Source organism: Mustelus asterias, chromosome 13, assembly GCF_964213995.1.
Source record: "Mustelus asterias chromosome 13, sMusAst1.hap1.1, whole genome shotgun sequence".
Lineage (NCBI taxonomy): Eukaryota > Metazoa > Chordata > Chondrichthyes > Carcharhiniformes > Triakidae > Mustelus > Mustelus asterias.
The window spans coordinates 105,328,068-105,355,630 of record NC_135813.1 but is presented as its reverse complement, the minus strand read 5'-3'; the positions used below and the strand labels follow the sequence as shown (position 1 = coordinate 105,355,630).

General features: G+C 43.9%; 1 protein-coding gene across 1 annotated transcript; it reads right to left on the bottom strand.

The window, feature by feature from the left end:
• Positions 1-93: 93 nt before the first annotated feature.
• On the bottom strand, positions 94-26,269 carry gal3st1a (galactose-3-O-sulfotransferase 1a). The gene is made up of 4 exons (XM_078227418.1): positions 26,020-26,269; positions 20,285-20,364; positions 17,765-17,913; positions 94-6,192 (listed from the first exon to the last, which is right to left on the bottom strand). The coding sequence occupies exons 2-4, from the start codon at positions 20,285-20,287 to the stop codon at positions 5,037-5,039; spliced, it is 1,308 nt and encodes a 435-aa protein (XP_078083544.1). The 5' UTR covers positions 20,288-20,364; positions 26,020-26,269; the 3' UTR covers positions 94-5,036.
• Positions 26,270-27,563: the final 1,294 nt, after the last annotated feature.

The window sequence follows — 27,563 nt, the reverse complement described above, 5'->3', positions numbered from 1 at the left end:
CAGAATTAAAATGGCTTTGTATTATTAATAGAAATGTACACTCTATATCGCTATAAAAAAGAATCCCCTCACAACATTCTTGTTATTGGAAAATATCATTTTTATTGAATAAATTACATTGCCTATATACATGCAAACAAAAAGTGCTTAAACTGCAGCTGCTCACAAACATTAATACTGTTGACATGTTTGGAATGAACTCTTGGATTAATATCATATAGCAGTTCATGGAAGTGCTGGGCATCAACCAGACACAAATCAAAAAGCTTTGTTTCCTTTGTTCATTAGCAAACAGTTCTTCAGAATTTAAATGGAATGATCTTAAAGCAAAGAAAATGTGACACAATCGTTTACATTGACAAAAATAGGAGTGTGATTGTGAATAGTTGGACATGTGTATCCTTTGTGAAGCTATGCTGTTAGATTGCTGCCTGATGTTAGAATCAATGTCACAATAACTAATGTTTGTTAAATAGTTGGTTGCACTGATACATGTATGAAGCGATATTTACATTTGTGGAAATGTTAAGGCAGATGGGATTGATATAGGACAAGTGCTCAGGTGAATGACAGTCTGTAGTTCCAAGCTGGTTTGAAACCAATCTATGCAAGAATAAAGTAACCTGTGACTGCAAGCGAAACTCTCAAATAACTCGCTCCCTCCTCTCTACTGCAATGTGATATAATCATAAATATCATTTCAGTGCACGAAAATAATGAACGTACAGTATATTCATGTCTGTAATGTCAGACACTAAGCACAAAACATAGGACGGAATGTTTTGGGGCCCGTTGCGGCAGGGGGTGGGGCTGGAAAATACGGCAAGCCGTTCAAACGTCCATTGACTTTGGCGGGACTCGAAAATCACGCTGGCAGTAGGGACTGGAAAATTCCACCCTTAGAATGGAATTGAAACTCATGATTACAAATTTACTCACCATTACAGATTCTACTTTACATGTTCCATGAACACATCAAATCTGAACACAGAACCTTCCTTACTTTTGTATAATATGGTGTATAGGTCACACCTTTTGTAATATTTTTGTGTCCACTAAAAATAAGGGAGAAGTTTCTATACTGACACAGTATAGAACTTGTTGGGTTGAAGTGAAATGGTAACTCCAAATGGAACAATGACTTACACATAGCTGTGACTTACACTTCTAGTACACTTGCTATTTTTGGTCTTGCATGTTATTTATCTTTTTTAAAAGCCTCACTACAATAATTGATCACTACCCTAGTTGCAGCATGTATGGGTGATCCGAATAGCAGAGAAAACTTCAGGCATAGTTTCTCATTGCAAATCAAATTGAATATTACGTACCATGCCATTATGGTACGGTACTGTTTTGTAGCAGATGATGATACATAGCATTTCAACCACAGGCTGCATTTACAGGAAACTAGATTATCTGAATATTTACATTGAAGTTAACCAGCAGATACATTCAGTGCAGACATGGAAAATTACAAAATGTGCTAGTTTTTTGAAACGTCTAGTGCGAATTTTGATAGATTATTGTTGGTTTGAAATGTCCTTATTTTTGGTTCATTGTGCTGTTTGTTATCACATTTGAAATTTTCAAATTGGGCTGTAAATATCATTAAACTGACGATATGTCGCTCGAAAAGCCAATTGCTCCAATATTTTTGCAGGGCACTTGGCCAAGTTTTATATTTGTCATTGTTGCAAACTAATGGCAGGAGAGCTAGATTTGACCATGGCGAATAAACCTCCCCTTCCCGTCCTTTCTGCTTTTGTCACTGGCAGGGTTCTGCAGTTTAGGCACATTTTGGGGTTGGTTGGCAGGATGAATGATCCATCGACTTGAATTCTTCTTTCCCTCATAAGCTAAGTGCAAGTGGAGGAAAACCTACATAGAAAGTAGACTTGTGCTTGCTTGAAATTTGTTATAACTGCAATGAAAAGTAAAATACTTGAAATAAACACAGTAAGCAGTCTCACAACACCAGGTTGTTATTTGGAATCACGATTCCAAATAAACCTGTTGGACTTTAATCTGGTGTTGTGAGACTTCTTACTGTGCCCATCCCAGTCCAACGCCGGCATCTCCACATCATGAAATAAACACAAAATAGAATGTAAAATTTGATGTGAAAATATTCCATTTCACAGTAATACAGTACATTTGAAGAGAAAGCGGTGGACAAATTTACTGACTCAATGCACTGGGCATCAACTGAGGGAGTGGGGGAGATTGAGGGATGAATGGAAAATGAATCACTGACGAATGCAAGGCAGCCAACAATACAATTGTCAACCGTCGCTGGTAGTCAATTGCATGCAGCACTAACCTTGTCACAAGTCAGTGCTACATTTGTGGTTGCAATTTTTGAAAACTGCTTAAATAATTCGCTCAGCTTGGCTTCTCAAAAGCAGTATTTACTATTCAATCAGGTTCACGGAACCTCGTGCAGTTTTTCAGCTGGAAGGAATTCAGATGAGATGAGACAAAGCATAATATTTAACGTTAGCCCTTTGTGGAAAAGATTTGCTGGATCAAAAGCTGCAACACATTGGACTCAGTAATGTCTATAATGTCTATGTGATTCAACGATAGCCATTTATAACATGTACATGTGTAATATATTTGTAGAAAGGCATTTTAGTGCCTTTTTGTTCCATTATGATCATATTAAGGGATCATTTTCCCTTTTTAATTAATCACCATCCATTAAGTACAACCATCAGTTTTAAAGACGGTGTTGTAGCCAGAACTACAACAATATATCACGCCTCAGTGTATTTATTAATTAAACAGAAATCCAGTGTACTATATATTTACATAGTCCAACTGTTGAGCAGTGTGTCATTTTCATTGATTAGCACCATATGTTTATATTTTTACAAAGTCATTGTACTACCTCATTCATCAAAATGATAAATGTAACTTTTTCAATAGTATCAAAATAAAAAAAATAAAAGTCCATACGATTGACTTCTTAATCATATGGAAACGTTGAAGCTTTGCTTTACAAATTATATCAAACTACCTCGTCCTGTTGTGTTTCTCTTGTCTTAATGTTTACATGTTTTGCTATTTCAAAGGGAGAGCACTCGAGTCAAATTAGGGATATCTCCCATGTCACAGGATTAACAAAATTCTGACCAAAGACCCACAAGTGGCAGCCCAGAACACCGACAAATGAATGGAATGTGTTCTCCATTGCCTGCCTACGGCAGACAATAGGGAAAAGCAGAGCCCGGGAACCAGATCTGAACCTGAGACTTTTTATACACTGTCCACATTTATAAAGAAGAATATTTAGGTCAGGGTGGAGTTCAAACTTTCATCAGGTCCATTGATTGTGTGCAAGCCATTGAACAGACTTCAAATCAACTGTCGCATCACTAATGATATTCATTTCACAATAGTGTTCTCTTTTCCGCCACAATTATTATATACAAATAATTAGTGCCTCTGCCTTTGAAGGCAAAGTACTGAGTGGTTGATACAGAAATGGTAAACAGTAAGCTACTGTTACAAAAACTGCTTGTGTATTTTAACAGCATTCACAGAGAGCTCCCTTTGCTTGATTAGCCATATAATCACACAGGAAAATTAATCCTTTTAAAATGATCTTTTTTCTCTTGGCTTATGCGTCCTGGTCTCCAGTTAATACAGTACATAGATGATCATGTCTCTCACTATTTGTCGCGGTAAGAGTGTGTTTAGATGGTCTCTAAGGTGAACGCCCTGCTGATTTCTATCCTGCAGACTAGAAAATTCACCTTCATGCAGAGCTGACCTCTGATAACAGCACCTACATGTTTGTCTGATTATGCTCCTATGAAGTGTAGTGTCTTGGGATACTTTGCTGTGTTGAAGACAATATGGAAATGGAACTTCTTGTTGTTGCAGGCTGATAGCATGAATGAAAATAACTCCTGTTTTCTTGCTAAATATTTGTGTAAGAGCAGAATGGAAATAATTAGTGATAATTAGTGATAATCCCATATTAATGAGTGTCACTTTCTACAGGATCAAAAGTTGATTTCCCCCCTGACCTTAAGCCAATTCATTGTTCACCAGATACTTAGATAATCACAGAGATTTGACAATATGGGCAGTAAGTACTTTTTGCTCTCAGTGTAACATGGCAGTTAAGAGGCAATCATTTTTTATTATAATGAGAGGTGGACAATCCTGGACATTCCCATTGAATCAATTTGCATAGATGAAAGCATTCAGCGCATAGCGTTATAACTGAGAGCTTTACGATTGAATGGGATATATAATATATATATATATAAAACAAGTTTTATTCAGAGGCCTATACATTCATCACCTTGCTTCACACAGCCAAATTATGAAAACTTCATTAAAAATGATGTTGCATGGGTTTGTTACTCTGCAATGACAGAAAGCATTGCCACTGATATGGTCAGGCACAGTAACAATGCAAAGTCTCCAAGAACATGGTTGTGTTTTTAATAGTATGAGAAAAGGCAGATGTGAATTCCTTAAAATAATTTAAGACTATTGGGTATGTAAAGTACATTCTGGATTCTAGGATGAGTAGGAGGTTCCTTATAAATATGTTATTTGAGAAGCGTCAAGTGGGTGATTAGTTGCTGCCTTTCAGGAATAGTCCCTATGGCCACACAATGGCATTGGTCAGAGTTTGCTCAGCACTTGGTCAGTGTTCTAACTTCTGCGATCGTACTTCTAATTCACAGTTATTTCATTTGCATCCTCCACAAATCATAGTTGCAACTGGAAGTAGGGATTGGATATTTTATAGAACATTGCATAACCTGGAGCTCCAAAGTAATGGCAATTTTACCAATAGAAATTTAAAGAGAAAAAGCAAAATCTTGAGCGGCGCCCTGGGTGAGCTACATTTTACACATATTTGAACGATTGCCTGTGGTTGCATGGCAATCTGGAATGGCAGCAACACAATGCCCAAGATCTGTGGCATTAATTGAATTCTGCTATTCCCTGCGGCTGCCATAATGACAGCATTGTGAATAATAAGCCCCGTCACATTTCTAGTTGGCCAGCTACCATTTTAACCAACCCCTGATATGGGACCATAACTTTGTTATCCATAGATTAACTCCTAATTGACTCAGATACTGGAGCTCAGGGGTGAGCATTTTCCTGCACAGCTTCCTGTGCTTTCTGCTGATGTTCTTCTTGAGGTTGTAGCCCATGATGGAGCGTTCGCCCAGTGGTTGCCATGGCTTTAGGGAAGCTTCCTGAATGGCGTTGGCATCCACCAGGTGCCCGCCATCGATGCAAATTGACTGCATGTTGTCATTGCGCCTGCGCAATTCTTTCACATCATGCTCCATGCGGTCAAACCCATATCTTTCCACTTTCCTCCAGAAAGTAGCATTGAAGTATTGGTACAACAGGGAGTCAATGTTGTTCCAGTTTGTTGCCTTCTTGTACAATTCTCCAGTCATCCTTGACACAGTGGAATCTTTCCGTACATTTAATTTAAAATACAGGATGTCATCCAGGTCCCAGCACATGACATCCTTCAGAAGAATCAGGGATTCGTCAAAATGTTCGAGGAGCATGACCAGCTGGAATTTTTCATCGATAGTTTTAATGTGCTTCTTTACTTTGGGGTCATTGATATCCAAGTTATTATCGTAGCCAAAGTCGAAAAATAGCAGATTTTTCAAGTAATGGGAGTTAAAACCACTTGGGTCATAATATCGGTCAGGTTCCCTGAGGAATTCAGCCAGTCTGTCCTCTCTGCTTATTTTCCAGGTGAATGGGATCACTCGACCAAAATAATGGAAGGATGACTCAAATAAATAGGCAGGGTTCCTGAGGATGGTGAAGTAAACAGTGTCTTCGGGGAGAAGTTTGTGAACCTCTTCATAGTTAAATCTCATGTGATTACAGATGATATTGAAACACATGCCCGGCCTGTAGTCCTTCACCTGGCTCCTGTCGAAGTAGGATGGGTAGTAAAAGTCATTCCTGCCATTGGGAAAGGCAAACTTCAGGCGGTGCTTCTGGCCAAAGCGGAAGAGGATGTTGAGGATCGTACTACTGGCAGTCTTGTGTGTCTTCATGAACATGATATCTTCCTTAGGGGTACAGATTTTGCCGAGCTCGGAGGTGGATTGGGAGCCATTTATCCGGGGGGCATTCCTGGCATGTGCAGGTTTGTAAGAGCAGGAATAAGGAACAGGAACTCTAATAAGAGAGGCAAAATATGTTAGGAACACAGTACTGATGTTAACAATTTTCGTAAACAAGATTTTTCAATATTTTGCTGACCTGCTAAGTGCCGTAAATCCCCCATTCATTTTGGTGAAAGAATTTACTCATGCCAAAATGCCACCATGGGCGGCATGGTGGCACAGTGGGTAACACTGCTGCCTCACAGCGCCAGGGACCCGGGTTTGATTCCCTGCTTGGGTCACTGTCTGTGTGGAGTTTGCACATTCTCCCCATGTCTGCTTGGGTTTCCTCCCGGTGCTCCGGTTTCCTCTCACAGTCCAAAGGTGTGCGGGTTAGGTGGATTGGCCATGCTAAATTGCCCCTTCGTGTCAGGGGATCTAGCTAGGCTAAATGCATGGGGTTATGGAGATAGGGCCTGGCGATAGGGATTGTGGTCAGTGCAGACTCGATGAGCCGAATGGCCTCTTTCTGTACTGTAGGACTCTATGATTCTATACAATACCCCCAAGGGTAACTGGGGTCACTACTAGTAATCTTAGTGCAACGGATGTTACTATTCTTTATGATCTTTCTCTAGGCTTCTGATTAATCATTTACTGAAAATAGAGCATTTCTTAAACCAACTTTTCATTCCCCTGCTGTCCTGAGCAATGATGAACGAAACAAATTAAATAAAGGCACTCAGAAACTGCATTGACATGCATCCACATGGGAAACAAGGCAATGTGAAGGAAGAGTTCCTAATAATACAAAGAATTGTATTATTGCAGCACGGTAGCACAGTGGTTAGCACTGCTGCTTCACAGCTCCAGGGACCTGGGTTCGATTCCCGGCTTGGGTCACTGTCTGTGTGGAGTTTGCACATTCTACCCGTGTCTGCGTGGGTTTCCTCCGGGTGCTCCGGTTTCCCCCCACACTGAAAAGATGTGCTGGGTAGATTGGTTGGCCATGCTCAATTGCCCCTTAGTGTCCCGGGATGTGTAGGTTAGAGGAATTAACGGGTAAATATGTGGGGTTACTGGGATAGGGCCTAGGTGGGATCGTTGTCGGTGCAAGCTTGATGGGCTGAATGGCCTCCTTCTGCACTGTAGGGATTCTATGATTCTAGTTATCCTTTCAGCAATAAGATCCGAATTGGAGATTGCAGAGCCAGCATTGATGGAACATTATAATCATCAAAATAATGTCAGTGGCCCGATGGTGCTGTTCAAACTGCAGAAAGAGGCCATTCGGCTCATCGAGTCTGCACTGACCACAATCCCTATCGCCAGGCCCTATCTCCATAACCCCATGCATTTAGCCTAGCTAGACCCCCTGACACGAAGGGGCAATTTAGCATGGCCAATCCACCTAACCCGCACACCTTTGGGCTGTAAGAGGAAACCGGAGCACCGGGAGGAAACCCAAGCAGACATGGGGAGAATGTGCAAACTCCACACAGACAGTGACCCAAGCATGAAGTGAATCAGTGCAGAAACTGCTGGAGCTGTCCTTGTTAGTAAGAAACTGCATTTTACATTTAACACAGAATTGTGAAATGATTCATTTTTGGTAGGAAGAATGAAAAGAGGCAAAATAAACTCAATGGTAGCATTTTAATGGGATGCAGGAGCAGGAAAACCTGGAGTGTAAAACTTTTTATTTATTGATTAGTGTCACAAGTAGGCTTACGTTAACACTGCAATGAAGTTACTGTGAAAATCCCCTACTTGCCGACCTCAGCATTTCAAATTAAGCGAGGACTCCTTCAATCAAGAAATTTGGTATAAAAGTCAAGAGCTGCTATTTTTTCCAAATATAAACCAGTATAGCTGGATTATTTAAACCATATTGGATCAGAGCTCTCTCAAAAAATATGGCCGAAATTTTCCAGCCGTTCCCACCAGCAGGTTCCCAGCAAACAATGGGAAAACCTGTCGGCAGTGGCAGGATTGAAAGATCCCACTGATACTAATGGTGGGTTACCTCTGCCACTGCAAAACATGCATGGGGGGCAGGGGTGGGGGTAGTGTGGGGGTGGGGATGGGGGGGATTATTACTACATCTGAAAATCTGAAAATGCTTTATAAAAAACATTTTAGGAAGCCTACCTGTTATCCCTGCATATGTGTTAAAAGAAGGATCTACCCTCCCACACCAGTGTCATGGTACAGCACAGAAGGAGGCCGTTCAGCTTATCTCCCTGTTGCTGGCCCTTTGGTAGAGCCGTCCAATTAGTCATGCCCCTACTCTTTCTCTTCAAATACCTATCCGATTCCATTTTGAAAGGTTACTCCCGCATCCGCTTCTACCACATTCCAGTTCTTGATCATAATTCACGATGGAGAAATGAATAGAAGAACATGTTGATGAGGTGAGATGGCGGGGGGTGGGGGGGTGGTAGGGGGAGGCTTGTGTGGATCATAAATGCTGACATTAGGTCAAATGTCCTGTTTCTGTGCTGCCAACTTGTTTTAACTCAACCTTCATCTGAATGTCCCCTGAAGGTTTAATGAGGCTGCATCCCTTATGCAACTTGCCACATCGGTGTGCAAGGTCTCCGATAATTTCCACCTGATGGGTGACATGCTTGACTAAATTTTAGAAATCTTGTTCACTAACACAGGCGGGATACCAAGGCCATGTACAGCACCCCTAGTGGAGACTCAACTGAAAACGCTTTAGCACAGAACAGTGAATGAATCTGACATGTGGTTCTGAAAAGAAACTTAAATGTCTCTTACTGATTGAATGTTGACATCATGGCAGTTAAGGTTTTAAATCCTTATTTCAAATGGTCCAAGTTACATACCTGGTTGGAGATTTTAAACATGTTAAAACTCTGAGTCACAGAGTGGGATTTTATAGAGTCCACGAGAGCAGGAAATGTGCCGCTAAATGTAAGTTAATGAGGTGAATGTAAAATTTTGGATTTCTTGGCAGAGGGTTTAGATACAGTGGTAAAGTCAGCATAGAATCCCGACAGTAATGAAGGAGGCCATTCGGCCCATCCACACTGCACCGACAACAATCCCACCCAGGCCCTGTCCCCGTTATCCCATGTATTTTTTTATTCATTCGTGGGACATGGGCTGGCCAGTATTTATTGCCCATCCCTAGTTGCGCTTGAGAGGTGGTGGTGAGCCGCCATCTTGAATTGCTGCAGTCCATGTGCTGTGGGTTGACCCACGATGTCTTTAGGGAGGGAATTCCAGGATTTTGACCCAGCGACTGCGAAAGAATGGTGATATATTTCCAAGTCAGGACAGTGAGTGGCTTGGAACAGTACCCTGTTAATCCCCCTGACACTAAGCGGAAATTTAGCATGGCCAATCAACCTAACCCATATATCTTTGGACTGTGGGAGCACCCGGAGAAAACCCATGCAAACACAGGGAGAATGTGCAAACTCCACACAGACAGTCACTCGATGCCAGAATTGAACCTGGGTCCCTGGCGCTGTGAAGCAGCAGTGCTAACCATTGTGCTACCGTGCCACCCCAATGTGTAGTGTGTTTGTGACACACCGGCCTGGCTAATACATATTTGCAATAAATTTGCATGCCATTTGATGTAAAAGTTTTAAAATTACGTCCTATTTTCAAGATAAAGTCTGTGGCACACAAGAATCTTGCGGCATCCGTTCATAATCGTTTAAAGGGGCATTCACCCATCAGCTTTGTAGAGTTGGGCATAAGGGCAGCGGATTTCTGATTTTGCTCAATGGCACAAGGGAGGGGAGGAGGAAAATGGCAGCTTGCATGGAGGCTCGGGAAGGGAGTGGTCAACGGAGGAGTGAGAAATAGACCCGGGGGAGGGCAGAGGGCGGGGTTGGGGCATGAAGGAATGGTACAGGAATTAGGGGAGGGTGGGGTGAGGGGTGTCAGGGGCATTGAGGAATGAAGTAGGAAGGGCCTGGGGGTGGTAGGGAGTTTCTCAAGGTGAGAAAATTAGTGGGCTACAGAGTGGTGTCATTACTGTCCAATAGTGTGTCCATCTTAGGGTATGGCTGGCACTGTCCTTACAATGTATTGAATTCACCTATAACATTTCAATAATCCCTACTGAGATTGTGCTCAAACAAGGTCCTCTACAATGCATGAAAGGGAAGGCCAGCTATATTCCAGAGCGGTAAGTACAACATTGGACACAAATAAGAACATTCAATTAAAGAAAAACACGACACTGTTTCTTCGCAATAATGGAAATGTCCCTAACTCTCCCATAACCATACATGAGGCGTGCCAATGCACTTAGGCCTCTGACTAAGCTAATCTCATCAAACAAAGATGACAGTAAGAAGACTCACAACACCAAGTTAAAGTCCAACAGGTTTATTTGGTATCACGAGCTTTCGGAACGCTGCTCCTCCATCAGCTGATTGAACCCTGCCCTCCCCTGGGTCTATCTCCCACTCCTCCATCCGCTCCGAAAGCTCGTGATACCAAATAAACCTGTTGGACTTTAACCTGGTGTTGTGAGACTTCTTATTGTGCCCACCCCAGTCCAATGTTGGCATTGCCACATCAAACAACGATGATGCGCACATGGATAAAGTGAAAGTAATGTGGGGTGAAATACTTCCAAGTGAATTTAATTTTGATAAAAAACTATGTCACTTTTGTGCTCTCAAGTCTTATGTTAATGGCAGTTGTGCCATTGGTGCAGGAGGGTCTTTTGTAGCCCGCCCACACCTGGCCTTATTCTTTCATGGGATGTGGGTATCACCGGTAAGGCTAGCATTTGTTGACCATCCCTAATTGCCCCTGAACTGAGTGGCTTGCTTGGCCAGTTCACAGGGTAGATAAAAATCAATCACATTTTTGTGGATCTGCTAATTGAATTTAAACTCCACCAGCTGCCGTGGTGGGATTTGAACTCATATTAACCTGGGCTTCTACATCACTAGTCCAGTGACATCACCACTACATCACCTTCTTTCTCCCCCAGGGTTTGAACAGTGAAAAGCTTCCCCCATCGCTGAATCGCAATTGTTTTGCAGGCATGCTGTTGGAACTAAGAATTTTCATTGTAATTGTGTGGGACATGGGGAAAATAGTGAAAGGTGTAAGTGGCTCACAGTTCTGGTTACATCAGAAACAGCACGCTGTTTACAAAACCCCAGCCAAAGAGTCATAGGGTCATTGATAGCACCATGCAATTCAATCCCAGAACCCATATTCCACTTATTTGACCTGTGGACTGTGTATAACCCTTTCCTTCTGGTCTAATCTGGGGTGGACAACAACAACTTAAATTTTTATAGCATCCTGAAGGTAAATAAATAGATGTTTTACACATGGCAATTGGAAAATGAGCAACTAGCAATGGAATGGGATGGGAAACCTGGCCAAAATGATCGGGTTTGGGAAGATCTTTAAAATTAAATCAGGTCCCGAGAGAATTCCCAAGAGGAGCGTTGATGCACTGTGACCGCAGGCACCAATGAAATCTTCCCCTCCCTGCCACCTGCCTTTCAGCACGGTGATACGTGACTACTGCCCAGACAACGGCATTCAGCAGAAAACAAAAATATTTGGCAGGATTTTCCAGCCCCTCCTGCCAGGATTTTCCAGTCCTGTCAAAGTCGACCCCTTGCGGTGGGTTCCCCGGCACCAGAGCTGGCAAGGCATGCAAAAGCCCATAGACTTCGGCGGGAGTGGAACATCTGGCCGCCAGCCAATGGCTCGCATGCTTCTACCGCGTGAAAACTCATCGCGGAGAAACCGGAAAATCCCAGCTATCCTGCTCATTCCAATCTTACCCCTAGATAAATATATTTAGAAAAATTTCAGAGCTTTCTTGTGGGATTGTCAGATAAAATCACAAGAGTTGGTGTCTGTGCCTATATAAGCCTTTGAAGGTGCCCGGACAGGTTATGAAGGCAGTTAAATAAAAGACATGGGATCCTTGGTTTTTTAAAAATAAAGGCGAAAGCAAGGAAACTGTGCCTAACCTTGAAAATTCCAGCTGCAATATTTGCTGGAATTTTACCGCCTCGCCCGCCCGAGGCTCGTAAGATCCCGCCCGAGGCCAACAGAGAATGCCATTCTGCGAGCCCCGCTCGTCCCAGAATCGGAGGGGGGGGGCGGGCAAGGTGGTAAAATTCCAGCCAATGTGTCCAATTCTGGGCATCACACTTTAAGCAGGATGTCAGGGCCTTAGGGAAGGTTCAGAGGGGATTTACTGGAATGGTATAAGGATCTGGGACTTCAGTTAAGTGGAGAATCTAGAGAAGCTGGAGTTGCTTTCTTGGAGCAGAGAACACTATGTGACAATTTGGTAAAAATGTCCAAAATAATGAAGGGTTTTGAGTAAATTTCCTTTAACAGCAACTGTCCAGAGGATGCAGATTTGTCAAAAGGAGCAGAGATGAAATGAGGAGATTTTTTTTTACACAGTGAGTTGTTATGATTTGTAATGCATTGACTGGAAGGATGGCAGAAGTAGATTCAATAATCACTTTCCAAAGGAAACTGGATAAATACTTGAAGTGGAAAATTTGCAGCATGTGAGGAAAGAGAAAGAACAGGGGATTGGGATTAATTGGCTAGCTTTGCAAAGAGCATGATGGACTGAATGGCCTCTTTTCTCATTTTAGGATTCTACGTGCGGACAGCATTATTGTAGTGGCTCATATTTACATTAAAAGAAAACTGTGGTGGAACCCAAAAACTGAGATAACATTGCTTATTATAGTTGCCTCGAACTCCATCTATACGATCTTTGCAAACAACATCAAACCAGTTTTGGAACGGAGAAATTGAGCACTGCAAGTGGAAATGACAAGCTCACTCTCAGTTGAGCTATCCTGGAAGGCTGCGCCCGCACTAAGCGCGGAATTTTCCCATCCCACCCACCATGAGAATTGTAGTGGGCACGGGCGCACCATGCAAAGGTCCGTTGACCTTGGGTGGGACTTTCCTTGGGGCATGTGGTGGCCAGAAAATCCCGCCCTAAAGCTTTAGTACGCTAGGGAGTGATCCATGCTTTGCACAAATATTAAACAGAGGTATAAACCCAGAGTTGGTATAAGAGTGAATTTCATCATTTCCAATTTCCTTTACCCCAGTGAAGGCCCTAAGCTCTGGGATTCCCTACCTAAGTCTCTCAGTCTCTTTCTTACTCCTTCGACCAAGCTTCTTCTTTGACTTAAGATCAATTTTTGTCCGCTTGCACTTCTGTGAAGCACTTTGGGATTGCGTGATATGTTAAAGGCACCTTTTAAATGCAAGTTCATCTGTATCTATCTAGTGATATTGCCTGGTGTTGAACAGATACTGTTCCTGTTGTAAAATGACAAGCTATCTTCCTTTGTGTTTCTCAGACATTGTGACTCAGTGCTGCAGTCCACTTTGAAACACATTACTGGACCCAAAATGTAATTGGAACTAAAATAAAAGTAAAATAGTGCAGATGCTGGAAATCTGGAATAAAAACAGGGAATGCTGGAAATCTCAGCAGGGCTGGCAGCATCTGTGGAGGGAGAAACAGAGTTAACGTTTCGAATCCATAAGACTCTTTGGAGTTAAAGAGATGTAGAAAGGTGATACGAGGGGGTAGAGCAGGTGAAGCAAAATAGAAGGTCAGGAATTGGTGGGAGCTTCTTCTATGCAATTTCTTTTGGCTCAACTCCCCACCCCCACAGGACCATCTACCCCTTGTTCTTATGTTTTGCTTTCACAGAGCACTGACCCTTGTTCTGCTATCAACACATTCTGTGACTTATCCTGGATGTAAAGACAGTTACTGCTGCTTGGATATAAAGACATCGGCACGATCTGACTCCTCTGCCAACCAACTGAGGAGATAGCCCTTACTGGTATCTGTTCAGCTGTAGCCAGAGAATCACCTGCAATGGTTTCTTTGCTTGTTCTCACACACTAATCTCTGCAACCCCTCTATCTCCCCTTCCTATTTCTCATCAACATACCGCGCCCCATGACATCTGATCAATGCCAAGATCTGGTGTATGCTGTGACACCCAGCTCTACCTCACCATCGATGCTCTCAACCTTCCCCCTATTTGGAATTTATCATGCCCTTTGTCCAACATTGTTACAGGATGAGCAGAATATTGGGAATATTGGGAAGACTGAAGTCACTGTCTTCAATTCATTCCACAAACTCCATTTTGTCCCTGGCTAACAGCTGACAGTGGGACTAGACTGCTCGCAACCATGTTATTGTGTTTGACCCTGAGATAAGCTTCCAACCACCTACCTGGTCCATCACCAAAATCACCTAAATTCACATATGGCTGTAGCATTACCTATCTCCAATCCTGCCTTAGTCCATTTGCTGCTGCACCCTCATTGAGAGCTTCAAGTTTCTAGGTGTCCAGATCACCAACAACCTGTCCTGGTCACTCCATGCTGACGCTATCGTTGAGAAAGCCCACCAACACCTTTACTTTCTTTGGAAGCTAAGGAAATTTGGCATGTCCGCTACGAGTCTCAACAACTTTTACGGATGCACCATGGAAAACATTCTTTCTGAATGTATCACAGCTTGGTATGGCTCCTGCTCTGCCAAGACCACAAGTAACTACAGAGGGTTGTGAATGAAGCCCAGTCCATCATGCAAACCAGCCTTCCATCCACTGACTCGGTCTACACTTCCCACTGCCTCGGAAAAGCAGCCAGCTTAATCAAGGACCCCACGCACCCCGGACATTCTCTCTTCCACTTTCTTCCATTGGGAAAAAGATACAAAAGTCTGAAGTCATGCACCAACCGACCCAACAACAGCTTCTTCCCTGCTGCCATCAGACTTTTGAATGGACCTACCTCGTATTAAGTTGATCTTTCTCTATACCCTAGCTGTGACTGTAACACTACATCCTGCACTATCCCTTTCCTTCTCTATGAATGGTATGCTTTGTCTGTATAGCGCGCAAGAAACAATACTTTTCACTGTGTACTAATACATGTGACATAATAAATCAAATCAAATCAATGCTTTTATTACTTCTAGACTTGTCTATTCCAATATTCACCTGGCCATACTCCCATTTTCCATTCTCCACAAACTTTAGTTAATCTAAAACTTTGCTGTCCCTATCCTAACTTGCAGCAAGTGCCATCCATTTACCATCCCTGTGCTCACTGACCTACATTAGCTCCCGGTCAAGCAATGTCTGGATTTTAAAATTCTCATGCTTGTTTTCATGTCCTTTCATGGCCTTTCCCGCCCCATCTCCATAATCTGCTTCAGCCCTACAACTATCTTAGATCTCTACGTATTCCAATTCTGATCTCTGGCACATCCTCAATTTTAACTGCTTCACACACTGGCAGCCATGCTTTCACCTGTCCAGGCCTTAAGCTTTAGAAATCCTTCCCTAAACCTCACCACTGCCTCCCCACCTCTCTTTACAACGCTCCTTAACACCTATCCCTTTAACCAGATTTTTGGTCACCTACCCAAATACTCCTTTCTGATACAGATCACAGACCTGAAATGTTAACTCTCTTTCTTGCTCCACAGATTTTTTTTAAAAGTTCATTCATGGGATGTGGGCGCCGCTGGGTAGACCTGCATTTATTGCCCCATCCCTAGTTGCCCTTGAGAAGGTGGTGGTGAGCTGCCTTCTTGAATCACTGCAGTCCCTAAGGTGTAAGTACGTCCACAGTGCTGTTAGGGAAGGAATTCCAGGATTTTGACCCAGCAATGGTGAAGGAATGGCGATATATTTCCAAATCAGGATAGTGAGTGACTTGGAGGGGAACTTCCAGGTGGTGGTGTTCCCAAGTATCGGCTGCCTTTGTCCTTCTGGTCCTGGGTTTGGAAGGTGCTGCCTAAGGAGCCTTGGTGAACTCCCGCAGTACATCTTGTAGATGGTATACACTGCTGCTACTGTTCATCGGTGGTGGACTGAGTGAATGTCTGTGGCAGAAGTACCAATCAAGCGGGGCTGCTTTGTTACTTGGATGGTGTTGAGCTTCTTGAGTGTTGTTGGAGCTGCACTCATCCGGCAAGTTGGGAATCCTGACTTGTGCCTTGTTGATGGTGGGCAGGCTTTGGGGAGTCAGGAGGTGAGTTACTTGCCACAGTATTCCTATCCTCTGGCCTGCTCTTGTAACCACAGTATTTATATGGCTCGTCCAGTTCAGTTTCTGGTCAGTGGTGAACCACAGGATGTTGATAGTGGGGGATTCAGCGATGGCAATGCCTTTGAATGTCAAGGGATGATGGTCAGATTCTCTCTTGGAGATGGCACTTATGCAGCATAAATGTTACTTGCTGCTTGTTAGCCCAAGCCTGGATATTGTCCAGGTCATGGTGCATTTGGAAATGGATTATTTCAGTATCTGAGGAGTTGTAAATGGAGCTGAACATTGTGCAATCATCAACAAACATCCTCACTTCTGATCTTATGCTGCCAGACCTACCGAATACTTCCTCTTTTTATCTCCTTATGTGAGTCCATATTAAATGTTGTTGGATAGCACTCCTGTGAAAGGCTTTTACTACCTTAAGGGCGCTGTTTAAATGCAAGTTGCTGATTGTCCTGTGACTCAGTAACAGAGGGCTCTCTCACCCACTGAATCTTTGGAGTCAAAAGAGAAAATGCTGGAAAAGCTTAGCAGGTCTGGCAGCATCTGTAAGGAGAGAGAGAGGAGCTGATGTTTCGAGTCCAGATGACCCTTTGTCAAAGCTAAAAGGTATAGAAAATGGGAGGGGAATCAGCGATGGTTCCAGATTCCAGCATCTAGATTCCAGCATCCGCAATAATTGGCTTTTATCGAAATTTTGGAGTGGTGACACTAGGAATTGTGTACACTGGTATGTAAAATGACAAGATTTTAATTTTATGATTGGAGTAGAATTATGCTGGAATTTTCACCCCAAATTTAACAGTTTAAAATACAGGTAATAATACACTCCTTGTATGTTTAACTACATTCACTAGAACTAGGAGGCATAGCCTCAAAATAAGGGGGAGCAGATTTAGGATTGAGTTGAGGAGGAACTTCTTCACCCAAAGGGTTGTGAATCTGTGGAAATCCCTGCCCAGTGAAGCAGTTGAGGCTACCTCATTGAATGTTTTATAAGGCAACAATAGATACACTTTTGAACAGTAAAGGAATTAGGGTTATGGTGAGCGGGTGGGTAAGTGGAGCTGAGTCCACAAAAAGATCAGCCATGATCTTATTGAATGGTGGAGCAGGCTCGAGGGGCCAAATGGCCTACTCCTGCTCCTCGTTCTTATGTCCTTACATTTCCCCAGAACATTCCAAATATATGTGTCAGAAGAGGGCGCTCGCTGAGCATGTTGAATAGTAAAATGAACATGTTTCTCTTAAATTACAGAGCGAGCTTGGGGTACAGATTGTCATGAACCTCTGTGGAAAAATTAATAGTGAGATATGCATTGTGCAAATAAAGTCATTGCGACAATGCTATCTCTCACTTCCTCTTTAAAGATAAAACTAAATTACTCATTGCTGCATCACCCAGAAACTTTAGCCCAATAAATTTAAGAAGTGAAATATTAATTAATAAGCCCTGTTCACATGTTACTCATGACATCGCTCTTGAAACTGGAAACAAGCCCCATCTGCACAAAGCGAAGAGGTAAAATGATAAGAGAGAGACTTACTCCTGCAGGCTGAACTGGTGAGGAGGCGCTGCGTACGAGTAGAGTAGGATCATGCAGGTTGTCAGCAGAGTTCCCAGGATAAGCCCCTTGCACATTGACTTCCATTGCTTCACCTGCTTCAGCATGACCTGCAGTGGCCCTTTGCCTGACTGGTGGAAAGAGGACAGCCCAAAGGTCAGTTACTTGGAAGCGATGCAGCTGTAAGCCCGCAGCGAGGTGGCCGAGCCTTCATGTCCCTTCCTCAGCCGCCTGCCATCCATTGCCACCTCCCCCAGCCTTTGGGATGAGAGAGAGAGAGAAAAACCAGTCGCCCCCCCCCCCCCCCCCACGCCCCACACACACCCACACCCCCGGCTTCGGACAGAGGTCACAGAACTCAGGGGTGGTTGAGAGCTGCTTGCTTTCACTGTGTGCTCAGCTGGCTGCCTCTAATTGTTATGCTCCCACAGTGAGCTGCCCCAGTTACACACAGCCGCCAGATTGAACCGCTGGAGACCCAAACACACATCACACCTCGGCGCCATCCACTTTCTGCTCCAGTGATCGCAAGTCGCAACTTTTCACCATTAGCCGGTGAAAAATAAAACCCTCCTACCCCCGCCCCCCGGCACGCCAATACCGGAGAGAGATGGGTGAGACACTTTAATCTGCGCGTCCAAATGAGGGAAAAGTTCCCTTTAAAGTTTTTCCTATCATTTATCCCTTAAACAATTGACTTTAAGCGAAGGCTGATCCGATCAAAGGTAACTCTCACGCATAAATACTAAATAATGCCTAAAATACTGCCTAAATACTAAATAACAACCTGAAATGAAAGCAGAAAAAAGCTGGAAATATTCACCTGGATAGCAAAATTCCAGCTGAAATGTTAACATTTATTTCTCTCTCTCTCCATAACCGCTGCCTGACCTGCTGAACATTTCCAGCATCGCCTGTTTTATTTAACTTTCTCCCCGGGCTATTTGATCTGGAAGCCCCATAGAAGAGAGGCAATTTCTCTATTTTGGGGCGGGATTATGTTTTTTTGTTGTTTAATCATATTTTGGCTCTGGTGGAAGCGAAGTAGCAAACTGAACATCTGAAAAAGAAACCCCGAGACATCCCGATATTCAGTCTTCAAAGCGTCCCGTCTCCTGATGTAGCCGCTGTATGACACAGCTGGATAGAAAGGTGTAAATCCCACTATATAACTCTGAGCACTGTACGACACAGCTGGATAGAGTGTAAATCCCACTTATATAACTATAAGGTCATTGTATCAGTCAGTTAAGCTAGTCGCTCGCTCACAAAATGTCCAATCCCTGGTTTATGCTGAACTGACTGATCTGAACCAGGAGAACAATTAGAAATGTACAGTTTGCCTCAGCACCTTCTCCTCTTCAATCGCCTCCCTGACCTGGAGGACGGTGGCGGAGGTGGGGATGGTGATATTCGTAGCGATCCCTTTTGGAAGGATATAAGTGTTTGGGGGTGCCCCGCATGTCAGGTGTGTGGGAGTACGTGTGTGTGTCCCCCACATGTCTGTGTGTGGGTGTATGTGAGTGTGTGTGTGCCCCACATATCTGTGTGTGGGAGTACGTGTGTGTCCCCCACATGTCTGTGTGTGGGTGTATGTGAGTGTGTGTGTGCCCCACATATCTGTGCGTGGGAGTATGTGAGTGTGTGCCCCACATGTCTGTGTGTGGGTGTATGTGAGTGTGTGTGTGCCCCACATATCTGTGTGTGGGAGTATGTGAATGTGTGGGGATACCCCACATGTCTGTTACTGCTCTACCCAACACACACATATTGTAGAGAGAACTAACATTAACCTCATCCGTGTAAATAGCCAATTGGTATTTGATACAAGCAGCGATGGAAACCGGCAACTGGGGGATGGAAAACTGTTCAGAAAAAAATGAGAAGTGTTACTCACAGGAAGAAAAGATTAGTATGAGAATATAATGACAACTATCATTACGAAACATTGAAGTCAGTGTCGGAAATTAGGGGCGAGTCTTTTAATTCAGACGTGGACGAAGAAAGTGATATTTGTAGATCAGCCGGAGGATACAGGTATATGCAATCAGTTTCAAGGTTACAAAGGGGAGTCCCTAATGTATTCGATCAGCAGGTTACAGTGCCCGGGGCAACATCTTCTCCCAGATACCAGACATAACATGCAACTGTAATCAAGTCAGTCCTTTTAAAAAATGATCTTGAACCAATCTTGTTTTACTCCTTTTAGCGCAGAGACACGCGTTCGGCATTCTCTCTACACGCGTCAGCAGCTCCATATATTTGGCAAATCAGTACTTTCTGGACATGCCATCATCCCCCCTTAATCTTCAGCATTGAAATAAAACATGCTGTAGCATCATCGTTTTCTTAGCAATGATGTTGTATTCTGTAGGCCGGTTAGAGCTTCGGAATTAGGAATTTCATAATAAAAATAAAAATAAATCATTATTGAAGGTGGGACATTTGAGCCAAGGAGTGTAACGAGTCACGCGCCTGTGTGGAGTGAGGTGCAACTCTTACCATGAATGGCGATCACAGGCGGGAACTTGGAGACATGTCCTCACGCCCACTCCCGCGGCTCTGACATCCAAAATCCGCCTCTGCTCACGGGAAAGACACAGAATGAGAGGGTGAACTGCGGCCCAGGCAGGTCTTTGCAATAGGAGAAGCAGCATCTTTCTGGAGAGCCATGGGCTCTATAAATTATACATGCTGCCGAGTAAATGGAAACTTCTTGGGTTACACCTCGCCCCAGAGTGTGACATAGAGGCTGAAGTCATGGCTACACGCAAACAAGTCTGCCACACGTCAGAAAGGCCGAAACCCTCACCCCAGTGACCAGAAATGACCGCATAGATCACAGTAAGAAGTTTAACAACACCAGGTTAAAGTCCAACAGGTCTGTTGTTAAACTTCTTACTGTATTTACCCCAGTCCAACGCCGGCATCTCCACATCATAGATCACTGCAGCTCCTTTATCTGTCTCCTGTAATTGTCACCGACACAAACTCCTTAAAAGCATTAGGTAGGAAACCATACATATGATTAGGGAGACAAAATGTGCCGGATTTTAACTTCCATTCTTAATTATGATGTGGAGATGCCGGCGTTGGACTGGGGTGGGCACAGTAAGAAGTCTCACAACACCAGGTTAAAGTCCAACAGGTTTATTTGGAATCAGGAGCTTTCCGAGCGCTGCTCCTTCATCAAGTGAGTGGAGAGGTGGGTTCACAAACACGGCATATATAGACAAAGACACAACTGCAAGATAATTACAGATTAGAATGTGAAGAATGGTTGGAATGCGAGTCTTTACAGGTAATCAAGTCTTTACAGGTACAAACAGTGTGCGTGGAGAAAGGGACAATCACAGTTAAGAAAGCCCACCAACGCCTCTACTTTCTCAGAAGGCTAAGGAAATTTGGCATGTCAGCTATGACTCTCAGCAACCTTTACAGATGCACCATAGAAAGCATTCTTTCTGGTTGTATCACAGCTTGGTATGATTCCTGCTCTGCCCAAGATAGCAAGAAACTACAAAAGGTTGTGAATGTAGCCCAATTTATCACGCAAACCAACCTTCCATCCATTAACTCTATCTACATTTCCCACTGCCTCGGCAAAGCAGCCAGCATAATTAAGGACCCCATGCATCCTCGACATTCTCTCTTCCACCCTCTTCCTTCAGGAAAAAGATACAAAAGTCTGAGGCCACGTACCAACCGACTCAAGAACAGCTTCTTCCCTGCTGCTGTCAGACTTCTAAATGGACTTACCTTGCATTAAGCTGATCTTTCTCTACACCCTAACTATGACTGTAACACTACATTCTGCACTCTCTCATTTCCTTCTCTATGAACGGTATGTTTTGTCAGTATAGCACGCAAGAAACAATACTTTTCACCATATGTTAATACATGTGACAATAATAAATCAAATCAAATCAAAAAAGGTTCAAGAGGTGTGAATTGTCTCAAGCCAGGACAGTTAGTTGGATTTTGCAAACCCAGGCAGTATGGTGGGGCTTATAAATAGTGACCAGAAAGAACCCTAGATCCCGGTTGAGCCTGTCCTCATGTGTGCAACTTGATTACCTGTAAAGACCCACATTCCAACCATTCTTCACATTCCAATCTGTAATTATCTTGTAATTGTCTCTTTGCCGATATATACTGCGTTTCTAAACCCACGCCTCCACTCACCTGATGAAGGAGCAGCCTTTCAAAAGCTCGTGATTCCAAATAAACCTGTTGGACTTTAACCTGATGTTGTGAGACTTTGTACTTTTAAAAGTAAAGTTTATTTATTATAAGAACATAAGAACATAAGAAATAGGAGCAGGAGTAGGCCATCTGGCCCTTCGAGCCTGCCCCGCCATTCAACAAGATCATGGCTGATCTGAAGCGAATCAGTTCCACTTACCCGCCTGCTCCCCATATCCCCTAATTCCCTTATCGATCAGAAAAATATCTACCCGTGATTTAAACATATTCAACGAGGAAGCCTCCACCACTTCAATGGGCAGAGAATTCCAGAGATTCACTACCCTCTGAGAGAAGAAGTTCCCCCTCAACTCTGTTCTGAACCGGCCCCCCCTTATTTTGAGGCTGTACCCTCTAGTTCTGGTTTCCCTTCTAAGTGGAAAGAATCTCTCCACCTCTACCCTATCCAGCCCCTTCATTATCTTATATGTCTCTATAAGATCACCCCTCATCCTTCTAAACTCCAACGAGTACAGATCCAATCTGTTTAATCTCTCCTCATAAGCTACACCCCTCATCTCCGGTATCAACCTGGTGAACCTTCTCTGCACTCCCTCCAAGGCCAATATATCCTTTCGCAAATAAGGGGACCAAAACTGCACACAGTACTCCAGTTGCAGCCTCACCAGTGCCTTGTACAGTTGCAGCAAGACCTCCCTGTTTTTATATTCTATCCCCCTCGCGATAAAGGCTAACATTCCATTCGCCTTCTTGATCACCTGCTGCACCTGCAGACTGAGTTTTTGCGATTCGTGCACAAGGACCCCCAGGTCCCTCTGCACAGTCGCACGATGTAATTTTTCTCCATTTAAATAATATTCCAATTTACTATTATTTCTTCCAAAGTGGATAACCTCACATTTGCTAACATTATATTCCTTCTGCCAGATCCTCGCCCACTCGCTCAGCCTATCCAAATCTCTCTGCAGGCTTTCCACGTCCTCCACGCAATTCGCTTTCCCACTCACCTTCGTGTCATCAGCAAACTTGAATATCCTAGATTCAGTCCCCTCCTCCAGATCATCTATGTAAATGGTAAACAATTGAGGCCCCAGCACCGATCCCTGCGGCACGCCACTGGTCACCAACTGCCAACCAGAAAAGCACCCATTTATCCCAACTCTCTGCTTAGTCACAAGTAAGGCTTACATTAACACTGCAATGAAGTTACTGTGAAATTCCCCTAGTCCCACACTGAGGCGCCTGTTCAGGTCAATGCACCTAACCAGCACGTCTTTCAGACTGTGGGAGGAAACTGGAGCACCCGGGGGAAACCCAGACAGACACGGGGAGAACGTACAAACTCCACACAGACAGTGACCCAAGCCGGGAATCAAACCCAGGTCCCTGATGCTGTGAGGCAGCAGTGCTAACCACTGTGCCACCTCTTAGTGTGTCCACCCCTGTCCAATGCTGGCATCTCCACATCAGTTTATATTGGTAGCAGTGGAGTCATGCCCTGCCTTTTTCCTGCCCAGACACAATATAAAATCTTATCACCGAGAACTGGTCCACATTGAAGCCATCTCAGCTTGACTCCACCTCCCCCCTCCCGCCCCTCCCTCGCCCTCCCTCCACCCCGTGCAAGTCTGGCTGGAAACTCGCCTGTGCCTCACCCACTCCCGCACAACTCAATGTTCAACTCGGCTTTCTGAAACTCAGGAATCATTGCTCCCCAAATAAAACCTTAAATGGCTTAGAGATGCTTCAGCGGTATGGAGAGAGGAGAATACCCCCAGTGCGTTAAAGAAAGGCTACTGGCTAAGGAGTGTGTATTTAGAATTGTATATATATGAATTATTGGAATATGCATATAAATAAATAGGAAGTAGGGAATATATATATATATATAAGCAGGAACTGTTAGAACCCCTCAACGGGTCTGGCAGTATCTGTAGAGAGAAGTTTCGGGAGTGAGGGCTGTGTGGTTTTTCAAACCGCTCTCTGACCAAGGGGTCACACATGAACAGGATGTGGTGGAAATACTCAGCAGGTCTGGCAGCGTCCGTGGAGAAAGAGGGAGAAAAAACAAGTGTTAACTTTTCGAGTCCAATGTGGCTCTGGACCACTGTACATATTACAGTTTTCCAGTTTCCACCGGGATCCTTGCTTCATGTTGAGTTTGTGTTTGGACCCAAATCTGTTCAGGAACCGATGTGTGAAATATATATCAAATAAATAGAATAATGAAACAGAAGTCTGTGAATCCCAGAGAATAAACACTTCTGTTCCCCCCCCCCCCCCCCAGGACTGTGGACTTGTTGCACTCTAATCATCAATAGCCACGTTCTGGAACTACACCGGGTGCTTCTTCCGCTGGTGCATCTTCTCCCACCCAAATTAAACCCCTTCCCGCGGAGAATGAGTCCAGGCACGCACACACGCGCAACACACACACACAGATAGACACACACACACATACACACACACAGAACGCACATACAGAACACACACTGGCGCACAAAGATCACACACAGCACACACACAACACACACAGAACACAGACGCACACAGAAAACATAGGTACACACACACAGGCAGACACACACACGCACACAGAACACATACAGCACACACAGAACACAGACACACACATTCAGACAGACCCACACAGAGACACACACACAAAGACAGGCACACACAGAACACACACACACGCATACATACAGACAGACACATACAGACACATACACAGACATACACACACAAACACATACACAAAGACAGACACACACAGAACACACACACACATACAGACACATACACAGACATACACACACAAACACATACACAAAGACAGACACAAACAGAACACACACACATACATACAGACAGACACATACACAGACATACACACACAAACACATACACAAAGACAGACACACACAGAACACACACACATACATACAGACAGACACATGCAGTCACATACACAGACATACACACACAAACACACACACAAAGACAGACACACAGAATACAGATACAGACACACACGCAGCTCCAGAATAATCGCAGCTGCGTCGGTTCAACCTGGGCCGAAATGGCCCCTTTTCCGGCAGATTGCAAACTTTAGAAAATAACAGGTTGCATTTAAAATCTCGAAGTGAGATTTGACCTTCACAAGGTTTCTAAGTGGCGCGCCGGGACCTCTCTGAATTGTAAGTTTAAGACACGCCGAGCAGGAGCGGGGAAAACGCCTTTTAGACTATGAAAACTTTATCCCTGCGAGATCTTAACCTGGTCAGAATGCCGCTGCATTTTTCAATATCTTTTTTTTGTCTTGATCAGACCATTCCCACTATTTCTCAGTCTGATCGGGGCGTTCTTAGCTAATACTCAAAGGCAATCTTCACTCATTTAAAATGATCCACTTGGCTCCGCTTTCCTGCCTCACTGTCAGGTTCATGTATCCCATGTATGATTCTCTTCGGCTCCCGAACCGTTTTCTGCTCAGGCTGCACTGATTCATTTTTAAATTTCTCTATTGTTTCGGCACGGTTTTTTTTCCCCTCTCGTTGACCTTGAGATATTATTGTGTGTGTCCCGCTCTCTGCAACATATCTCTCTGTGAGGCAATGGAGAGCGGAATTCCGCAGTTTCCTGACTCTGGTCGGAGCTGTGTGCATTGTTAAAAACCCAACCTCAACGCCTCAGGCAAAGGATGTGCGCACTTTCCTGGTTGTATATACTAGCACCTCATATACTATTTAAAATTATCTTCCCACAAATGTTTGGACATTCAAAACTGGAATACATTTGACCCCACAATCCATTTATTCCATTATATGAAATGATATATTATATGTTGTACTTTAAAAAATATATCAATGATCAGATGTCAAAGCATCATGACTTAAGAAATACGCAGATATTCCGATGTCACACAAGTGTGGACATTTGTATTAATATCCTGAATTAATTATGAATGTATCTTCAAACAGGTTCTAGGGAGAGTGAGCAGTAAGTGCCTTATTGTCGCTAATATTTACCTTGTGCTATCAGTGCAGCGGGTAATATCTGGACACTTTCTCTGTGTTCTCCCAGTGCTGCTGAATCCTGGCGCCCAGGGGGTGTTCTCTCCTCAGAGTTCGATAGCAGCACCTTTCACTGGCCAGCTGCCCCGTCCCGAGTCGCCCTGTGGTCGTCAGTGAAACCGCTCTCCCCAAACTGGAGCGGGCAGAGCGCAGCAGAAGCAATTCGGTTGCAGAATTCGAGCCAAAGTTCAATGAAAGCTGGTACAACATGTCACCAGAGCTGTTCGCTGCTCCATGAGCTGAGACCTCCTCCACCCTCCCCCTTCCCCCCTCCCCACTTACTGACTCATTGACAGGCACGACTAACGTCACATCAATGGAGATTTCTTCCTTCACCCAGAGGACTCAATTGTACTCAGTCCCAATTCTCCCTTTAAACTCCCACACACACCACCCGCGGCAGGCAGCTCCCCCAGGCAAGTCAACCACAGCGCCACTTAAGATTCCACCTATTTGCCACTGGGGAAAACCTGCTAAAAGTCTACAGCCGGTACGTGGATATTCCAGCAGCTACGACCCTGTGAGGACTCTCAGAAACACAAAGCGAAGCAAATTTCCACCCCAAATCCACCCAGTGTTGCCCCGAGGTGCGGGCATCCACTTGCACCTTTCCAATGTTTCTTGTTGTCTTTAACACATCGACTTTACTTGAGCTAACTTTGGACTGTAAAGATAAAAAGAAACTTCACAGACTGCAAAAGCCAAAGCCTCTATGACTCTATTTCTTACTAATTAACACAAGAAATGCGAGTAAGATACAGCCCTCCTTGAGTCATCTCTTCCATGTAATAAGATAATCGCTGATACTTGACCTCAACTCTACTTTCCTTGCAGAGTCGCAATCCCCATTTATTTTAATGCAAGGAGTCTAACGGTTAAGGCAGATGAACACATGGGAGTATGATATTATTGATTTGATTTGATTTGATTTATTATTGTCACATGTATTAGCATACAGTGAAAAGTATTGTTTCTTGTGCGCTATACAGACAAAGCATACTGTTCATAGAGAACGAAACGAGAGAGTGCAGAACGTAATGTTACAGTCATAGTTAGGGTGTAGAGACAGGTCAACTTAATGCAAGGTAGGTCCATTCAAAAGTCTGAGGGCAGCAGGGAAGAAGCTGTTCTTGAGTTGGCTGGTATGTGACCTCAGACTTTTGTGTCTTTTTCCTGGCGGAAGAAGGTGGAAGAGAGAATGTCCGGGATGCGTGGGGTCCTTCATTATGCTGGCTGCTTTGCCGCGGCAGTGGGAAGTGTAGACAGAGTCAATGGATGGGAGACTGGTTTGCGTGATGGATTGGGCTACATTCATGATCTTTTGTAGTTCCTTGCAGTCTTGGGCAGGGCAGGAGCCATACCAAGCTGTGATACAACCAAAAAGAATGCTTTCTATGGTGCATCTGTAAAAGTTGGTGAGAGTCGTAGTGAACATGCCAAATTCCCTTAGTCTTCTGAGAAAGTAGAGGCATTGGTGGGCTTTCTTAACTATAGTGTCG